Source organism: Cebus imitator, unplaced genomic scaffold, assembly GCF_001604975.1.
Source record: "Cebus imitator isolate Cc_AM_T3 unplaced genomic scaffold, Cebus_imitator-1.0 Scaffold87, whole genome shotgun sequence".
Taxonomy (NCBI): Eukaryota; Metazoa; Chordata; class Mammalia; order Primates; family Cebidae; genus Cebus; species Cebus imitator.
In genome coordinates this window covers 6,810,287-6,819,696 of record NW_016107402.1, presented here as the reverse complement: position 1 = coordinate 6,819,696, position 9,410 = coordinate 6,810,287, and the positions used below count along the sequence as shown (strand labels likewise).

Here is a 9,410-nt window from a genome sequence, read left to right as displayed (position 1 = left end):
AAAAAAAAAAAAAAAAAAAAAAAGACTACTGCTATGTAGGTTGTAGACTTTAAAGTCCTTACTACAGTCCTCATGACTGAGGTACCTGAACCTACAGGGGCAATAATGCACCCAGAATTAAGGCACCTTAAGTTAAAGATCTCTCATTTGAAGCATCCCAATCCATGCAATCCTATTCCAACTACCCCAACATGAACAAGATGGCTCAATGGCTAGAAAGAATATTTTTCACTACCATGGCAAGCCTACCAGGACCACTCTTTGGATTTCTCTTTGAGCAGTGTTACCCTTTGGAGATTTGTAACCTAACTCGTGCTAACATAACTTAGGGTACTAACTCAAGGCCAAGGTCAGACTTTTACATTAATGTACTAAGGCAGTTTATAGAACTTAGCTACAGCAAGTCACTCAAGTAACAATGAATGTATGGGTAGGAAGAAACACAAATTATTCTGGCACTTTAATATTAGCTAATATTTATTGAATTTTTACCATGTGAAAGACATTGTGACATTGTATTCAGTATTTTACACACATTACCTTTCAATGATGTGATCTTGGCTCACTGCAGCCTTGACATCCCAGGTTCAAGGGACCCTCCTGCCTTGGCCTCCCAAAGTGCTAGGATTTCAGGTATGAGTCATCGCGATCAGCCCACAATACCTTTTCTAAACCTAGCAGTCACCCTATTTTCTCTGAGGTAATAATCTCCATCAGAAATATAAGAAACATGAGGCTCAGAGAAGTTATAATTGAATGACTTAAGGTCACAAGGTCGGAACCAAGGTCAACATTTCAGCCCAGCTCAGACTGACACTAAACTCTTGCTTTTGATCACTTGATACCTCCCAACATTATCAATAATTTTCAGGTAAAAAAGCAGGATAGTCAGTGAATTTAATAAAGACTTTTAAAAATCCCTCCAAGAGTTTCATGGGCCCTCTGAAATCTATCCATGTATAAAGATCTCAAATTAAAAACCCCTGCTCTAAGGATCTTAAGGCACCTAATGCAGCATAGTGAGTTTTAAATCTGATAAAAAATAAAAGGTAAGGCGACAAAAATAATAATAGCTGCCATTTGCTGAGCACTGAACCAGCAGCTGCACTAAGTGCTTTACATATATTACCTCATTTAGTTTTCATCCTACAATGCAATGCCTATTACTCTGATGAGAAAGCTTAGATTAAGAGAGGTTAAGTGACCTGCCCAAAGTCAAACAGTGGAGGAAACTCTTTCTAGGGCACCATGCTCCCTCTTAGGCAAACACTGAACCAATACCATGCTAAGTATTTAAACTCATTGCCAAAACAAACACTGAACAAACCCTGGAGACATATTCACCTGTATGACTTATGCAGTTCCATGACCTTCTCTTCAAGTTCCTTGGTCTGATTCGGGGCCAGTTTAAAATCACTAACATAATCCATGCCATGGAGTTCTGGGTCGTAGTCTCCCAGTTCAGACTGGATGGTGTAAGAACCTAACAATGCTAAGGTTGCAAAGGAACAGGGCAGACGTCCTGCAACTATGTCCTGCCGAAGCTGAAGACATAAATAATATCTACAGCCAAAAGAGAAAAGATGTTATGTCAGCAACAACAACAATAACAAAATATAGAGAGAGAAAAAGGAGAAAAGGGCAGAAAGAAAAAGGGAGAGAGAAAAATAAGGAGAAACAAGAAAAGAGAGCAATTAAGTAAAGATAATATTAATAATTGTTCAATCTAGGTAGTTCACTGCACTATTATTTCTCTCTTTCTGTGTGTTTGAAATTTTTCCATATTAAAACTTAAAAAAAATACTGTAACTGTTGGACACATGTTTAGAAAGAGGAAAAGTTGGGAAAGTCTAAAGGAAGTAACAAAACTAATATTTTTTTAAGTATACTAAGTACCCCAGATATACAAATTATCTCACCTAATACACACACACACACACACACACACACACACTTGTGAGGGGAGGTATCATTGTCAGATAATAGATGACAAAGCAGCTCAGAGGCTTAGCGTGCTCAGTGTCAGGTAGTAATAAACACTGGCTCCAAAGCCAGGCCCTTTCTTTTCTATCACGTTGCTTTGCCAAGTATGCAGATATTGCCCTTCATATACAAAGATGATATTACTGACACATTTTCACTAGGATATAAATATTCTGGTGTATTTTGTCTCCAAGATGAGTTAAGTCGTATGCAGCCTTCCACAAACTATTAGCCACCTTGTAAGACTAATTCCATCTGTGTGCTAAACTGTTGGGAATTGCAGTTTGCAGTTAAAACAGTTCAGTCCAACAAACCAACAGTTAAAACAGTTCAGTCCAACAAACATACATTTTTTTTTTTTTTTTTTTTTTTTGAGACGGAATTTCACTCTTGTTGCCCAGGCTGGAGTGCAATGGCGTGACCTTGGCTCGCTGCAACCTCCATCTACTGGGTTCAAGTGATTCTCCCACCTCAGCCTCCCAAGTAGCTGGGATTACAGGCATGTGCCACCATGCCCGGCTAATTTTTTGTATTTTTAGTAGAGATGGGGTTTCACTATGTTAGCCAGGATGGTCTCGATCTCCTGACCTAGTGATCTGCCTGCCTCGGCCTCCCAAAGTGCTGGGATTACAGGCATAAGCCACTGTGTCTGACTGCGTACATGTATTTTTAAATGTCAGAGCAATGCCAAACAAGGCACAAAAATTTTAAACTCCTCTGAAATGTAAATAATTAGCAAAAATTTTTAGATATGTTTTGTTTCATATATAAGCCTAGATAAAGAAAGATGATTAGCAATTCCAAAAGACAAATATTACTGTGAAAAAGAAATAACTAAAAGAACTTTTTAAGGCAGAGATCTGGCATCTCAACTTCAAGAATATACTGAGGATAACTAGACGATAAGTAATAAGAAAAAAATGGTATTGACTTTTTACGGAACTTAATATTCAGATTTCTTAAGAGGTTAGTCTATTCTCTTATTTGATACGGAAACTGAGGCCTAGAGACTATTAAGTATGCCTGGAATCAGATAGTTGGCAGCAAAATCAGAAATGGAAAGCAGTTACTCAACAACCAACGGTTTAATTAACAAACATTTGCCAGACATCTACTATGGATAAGACCCTATGCAAGATGTCATGGATATAAATATGCACAGTAGTGCTTTATAATATATTGATTTTCCATTTTATTTTTTTAGTTAATATTTTTATAGAATCCAATAAAAGCTATTTTCTTAAAAGACATCAGTAGGCTGTTTCTAAAGCGTAAAAGATTTCACAAATTAGGTGGGGTCCAAGGAAGATTCAGTTCAGGGGACTAAGTACTTCATCAAACATTTTAAAAGGGAGATACGAAGAAATAATAATAACACTTAGACTTTCAGCTTTTTTGATACCTATAAGAAGAAACATGGTAGGAAAGGAGTATGAAAAGAGACCCCAAAAAACAGCAGAGCCACTTTATCACTATTTTTGTGTCTTGCCCTTTGGAGGGTGCTGGTAGAAGCCCTGTCTACAGCTTGGTATAATACCCATGATAAGCAAGGCCAGTTTCCCTACCACTTTCCTGATACTTGTGATACAGGTCACAGATACTTAAGGCTTTTAGGCTCACTTATTTGTACACCTGCCTTGAAGTGACCAGAAACTTTCAATCTTAGGCTACTTAATTCATTATTTTTCTTCAGTTCTGAATAGGGAATTAGCAGAGCTTATAGTGGTAAGAATTACTATCTCATTACCTCGTTATGTCTTCTGTTAACTGTGCTGGATCAGGTGGATAAAACTTCACATTAAATGTAAAATTCCAAGGGATACCTATAAAAATAAACACAAAAGAATTTTATGTTTATATCCAAGTTTCTAATTGTTGGAAGTACCTCAAAATATTCAAATGTTTCTTTTTTTTCATTTATATATCTTTAAATATTTTCATGCTTGGTGGATAAAATAATTTTTTAAAAAGAAGAAAGTTGCTTAGATATCACCTAATGATTCAAGCTAGAGGATCTCATTTTTTTGCCTGACTTAATATAACAGTTTTATTTATAAAGGATTAGAACTACAAAGACAAAATAACATAAGGAAAACCATCTTAAAAGTCAACTTGTTTGTAGCAATGGTTTTCAAAATGTGATCTATATACAGACATGCCTCACTTAATGACAGAGATACTGAGAAATGCCATGTCATCATGCAAACATCATAGTGTGTTTACACAAATCAAGATGGTTTAGCTTACTACACACCTAGGCTACATGATATAGTCTATTGCTCCTCAGCTACAAACCTGTACAGCATGTTACTGTGCTGAATACTGTAAGTAACTGTAACATACTGGTAAATATTTGTATATCTCACCACAGAAAAGGTACAGTAAAAATATGATATTATTTACTTTGGGAGGCTGAGGCAGGAGGATCACTTGAGGCCAGGAGTTTGAAACCAGCCTAGACAAGAAAGTGAGATCCTGTCTCTGCAAAAAATATAAGTATTACCCAGATATGGTGGTGTATGCCCGTAGTCCCAGCTACTCAGAAGGCTGAGGCATGAGGATCCCTTAAGCATAGGAGTTTAAGGTTATAGTGAATTGATTGAACCACTGCTCTTCAGCCTGGGTGACAGAGCAAGACTCTGTCTCTGCTCAGCACAGTGGCTCACACCTGTAATCTCAGCACTTTGGGAGGCTAAGGTGGGAGGATTGCTTAAACCTAGGAGTTCGAGACCAGACTGAACAACATGGGGAGACTCTAACTCTACAAAAATAAAAAAATTAGCCAGTCATGATGGCACATGCCTGTGGTCTCAACTACTTGGGAGGCTGAGATGGGAGGATCACTTGGGCCCAAGAGGTTGAGGCTGTAGTGAGCTGTGATTGCACCACTGCACTCCAGCCAGGGCAACAGAGCGAGACCCTGTCTCAAAAAGAAAAAACACACAAAAGACCCTGTCTTAAAAAAATGGTATTATAATCTTACAGGACCACCACTGTATATGTGGTCCATCATTAATAGAAGCACCATTACACAGTCTATGACTCTGGGTCCTCAGAAGGTCATTCATGTGACCCATAAAGGTTATTTTTTGGTTATGGCATATTTGTGAGATCTGTCAACAGCATCTCAAACAAAAGCATTCTTCTCAATAATATGGGTGAGACAGGCAGTTATTTTAGAAACAAGAAGTAATATAGGTGGCTCTCAGAAACTATAGTTTTAATAAAAATATTTCAGGTATGAAAACCACAAGAGTTTAATCCTAAGACTCATAAGAATGTGTCATATTTTTGACCTACAATGAAAATCAGAGATGAGTAAAGGTTAAATGGAGAATGCATTTCCATTTTTCCAGCTGATTGCTTCCCTTCAGGGTTTTTCTACCATGACTGTTGGCTTACCTAAAAGTAAGGCCTGGTCTCAGCCCAAATAAGTATAATTGGTTATGATGCTAAGAGTTGCCATTTTGTTCGGGACTTATTGCATGCCAGGTACTAAGCCAGCCCTCTTACATACATTAACACATTTAATCCTCAGAGAAACCCAAGGAGGAAGGTACTAATTCATTTTATAGTAGCATTAATTCATTTTATGTATGAAGAAACAAATGCTTAGGAAAGTACACAGCTAGTTAACCAAGGGTTCTCTTACTCTAAATCCCATGCTTTTTTTTTCTTTTTTGAGACAAAATCTTGCTCTGTTGCCACACTGGACTGCAGTGGCACGATCTCGGCTCACTGCAACTTCTGCTTCCTGAGTTCAAGCGATTTTTCTGCCTCACCCTCCCAAGTAGCTGGGATTATAGGCATGTGCCACCACGTCCAGCTTAATTTTTGTATTTTTAATAGAGACAGGTTTCTCCATGTTGGCCAGGATGGTCTCAATCTCTTGACCTTATGATCCTCCTGCCTTGACCTCCCAAAGTGCTGGGATTACAGTTGTGAGCCACCAGGCCCAGCCAAAGCCCATGCTTTTAACCACTGGACTCTACTATCCTGCTACAAACATCTATGTGTCAAATATCATTCTGTGTTTTGTGTCCATAATGTTTCATCTCCAAATACCATTTTATGGCTAATAGTTTACAATGAAAATATGCAGATTATGATTTGAATTAGTTTGAATGTCTTAATGTGTGCTTTTAAGCATACCAAAATATTTAATATAGTATTTCCTTAGAAATAGTCAACATTTTCCTTCCTTCAACATACGAACTAAAAGGCAAATTCCAGACCATATAACAAGGGTATCTCAAAGTTAGTCAGATACTAATACTTATCATCAACTCACTTCCTCTTTTTTGTTTTTGAGATGGAGTCTCGCTATGTTGCCAGGCTGGAATGCAGTGGTACAATCTTGGCTCACTGCAACCACCGACAGATCTGTCAACCTCTGGTTCACGTGAGTCTCCTGCCTCAGCCTCCTGAATAGCTGGGTTACAGGCAAGCACCACCATGCCCAGCTAATTTTTGTATTTTCAGTAGAGATGGGGTTTCACCATGTTGTCCAGGATGGTCTTGATCTCCTGACCTCAAGTGATCCACCTGCCTCAGCCTCCTGAAGTGCTGGGATTACAGGCATGAGACACGGTGCCCGGCCCAACTCACTTCTAATGCTTCATATTGCAGAAACTTTACATGGGACTTAGATTAGAAAGACAAACTCATAATTGTTTCTCAGAAGGAGAGTGGGGGAAGTATTTTCAGTGTATACCACAAACCAATACCACCTACTGTTTCACTTTCTAATATAATAAAATCACATCAATCTATCCATTGTTAACTTATAATTCTTGATATAGACCTTAAAAAGACAAGCTTCCAGGTCGTATTCTCCTGCCTCAATAGGTACTCAAGAAATATTTGCTAACTGAAAGAATGAAATAAAGTAACTGATCTCATGGCATTGTTGTTTAGGTTATATGGGAATGCTAAAGCTCCAGGGAAAAAAATATTTTTAAAAAAGAAATGCAGGCCAAGCGCAGTAGCTCACATCTGTAATCCCAGCACTTTGGGAGGCTGAGGCAGGTGGATCACAAGGTCAGGTGTTCAAGACCAGCCTGGCCAACTTGTGAAATCCTGTCTCTACTAAAAACACACACAAAAAAATTAGCCAGGTGTGGTGGTGGGCGCCTGTAGTCCCAGCTACTCAGGAGGCTGAGGTGGGAGAATCGTTTGAACCCAGGAGGCAGAGGTTGCAGTGAGCCAAGATCATGCCATGCATTCAGCCTGGGTGACAGAGTAAGACTTTGTCTCTGGACGCAGTGGCTCATGCCTGTAATTCCAGCACTTTGGGAGGATGGGGTGGGCAGATCATTTGAGGTCAGAAGTTCAAGATTAGCCTGGCCAACGTAGGAATATTTTTCATAAGAACTTTCAGTTCCTATTCTTTTCCATGCAACAATTATGAGTTTTAGAGACTACTAAAACAATTACCCAGTTTCATATAAGCAAGCTCAGGGTTAAATGCAACAGGAAAGCTAAAAAAGTTAATCATTTGGGATTCAAAAAATATTAAAAATAAGCTTTAGTCAGTGACCATTTCTAGACTATGGCAGAAATAATTAATAACACTTCATGGAGAATATTTAGTGAAAGAAAAAAATGTAGCTGGAAAAGCTCTAAAAAATGTTAACATTAAAATTTCTGTCTTCTAATTCAGTAACACTGTAGTGACATTCCTCCCAAAAGTGCATAACCTGAATCTAACCATGAGGAAATATCAGACAAAGTTAAACTGACCATTTATAAAATAACTCATCTGGGCCGGGCATGGTGGCTCACACCTGTAATCCCAGCACTTTGGCAGGCCGTGGCAGGCGGATCATGAGATCAAGAGATTGAGACCATCCTGACCAACAGGGTGAAACCTTGTCTCTACTAAAAATACAAAAATTAGGTGGGCATGGTGGTGTGTGCCTGTAGTCCCAGCTACTCAGGAGGCTGAGGCAGGAGAATCTCTTGAACTCGGGAGGCAGAAGTTGCAGTGATCCCAGATCGTGCCATTGCACTCTAGCCTGGCAACAGAGCAAGGCTCTGTCTCCAAAAACTTAATTAATTAATTAATTAAAATGAAATAATTCATCTCTATTCTTCAAAACTGTCACTATTGGCCAGGTATGGTGGTTCATGCCTGTAATCCCAACACTTTGGGAGGCCGAGGTGGGTAGATCACCTGAGGTCAGAAGTTCAAGACCAACCCGGCCAACATGGTGAAACCCCATCTCTACTAAAAACACAAAAAAGCAGGGCATGGTGGCGGGTGCCTGTAATCCTAGATACTTGGGAGGCTGAGGCAGGAAAATCTCTTGAACCTGGGAGGTGGAAACTGCAGTGCTGAGATGGTGCCACTGCACTCCAGCCTGGGTGACAGAGCAAGACTGTGTCTCAAAAAATAAAAATAAAAACTTGTCAATATTATGAAATACTTTAAAGACTCAGGAACTGTTCCAGATTAATGAAAACTAAAGAGATATGACAACTAAATGCAAAATATTATTGAATATCTGTAATAATTTTAATAGTCATAATTTTTATTATACTTCTAGGAATTTATCTGTAGACATTTACATATGTATACAGAGATATACATATAAATAAATTCACTGCAGGCTTGTTTGTAATAGTAACCCGTTGGGATTAACCCAAAATGCCCATCAATAGGACCCATTTAGTGTGTGTATAATCATTTAAAAATTAGTAGTAGTAGTAGTAGTATTTTGAGATACGGTTTCACTCTGTCACAGATGCTGGAATGCAGTGGCATGATCATGGCTCATTGTAGCCTCAATCTCCCAGGCCCAAGTGATCCTCCCACCTCAGTCTCCTGAGTAGCTGGGCCTACAGGCATGCACCACAACACTCAGCTAATTTTTAAATTTTTTGTAGAGACGGGGTCTCCATATGTTGCCTAGGCTGGTCTCAAACCCATGGGCTCATGCAATACTCCTTCCTCAGTGTCCCAAGGTGCTGGGATTACAGGCATAAGCCATCGTGCCTGGCCTAAAATTAAGAGATGAAATAAATGTATATATATTGATATGGATAGCACTCTAAATTATGTTAAACAAAAAAGATTGGTTGCATATTTGTACTAAAACACACTTTCATGTATGTCTATATACATTCAGACCAGCCACACATGGTGGGTCACACCTGTAATCCCAGCACTTTGGAGACTGAGGAGGGAGGATCCCTTGAGTCCAGGAGTTCAAGGCTACATAAGCTAGGACTGCGCCACTTGACTCCAGCCTGAGTGACAGACTGCTGTCACTAAAAAAAACTTAAAAAAAAAACCCACGTTTGCAATAAATGTTATTCTTCTCTTTGGCTTAAAAAAATGTTTACAATTTGATTCCCTATTAAAGTTTTTGTAAGGGACATGGGTTTTTTTTTCCCCCCATGTTGAAAGAAATGTTTTTATTATT

General features: G+C 38.8%; 1 protein-coding gene across 32 annotated transcripts in view; it reads right to left on the bottom strand.

The window, feature by feature from the left end:
- The window catches only part of EPB41 (erythrocyte membrane protein band 4.1), a 220,493-nt gene that overhangs the window by 94,216 nt on the left and 116,867 nt on the right, over window positions 1-9,410 (bottom strand). For 31 of the 32 annotated variants that reach the window (XM_017534791.2, XM_037740733.1, XM_017534786.2 and 28 more), the window contains exons 6-7: window positions 3,731-3,806; window positions 1,345-1,563 (exon numbers count right to left, since the gene is read on the bottom strand). In XM_017534791.2, coding sequence (XP_017390280.1) covers window positions 1,345-1,563; window positions 3,731-3,806 — 295 coding nt within the window. The remainder of the gene's footprint in view (window positions 1-1,344; window positions 1,564-3,730; window positions 3,807-9,410) is intronic. The other variant, XM_017534783.2, reaches the window with a different exon arrangement.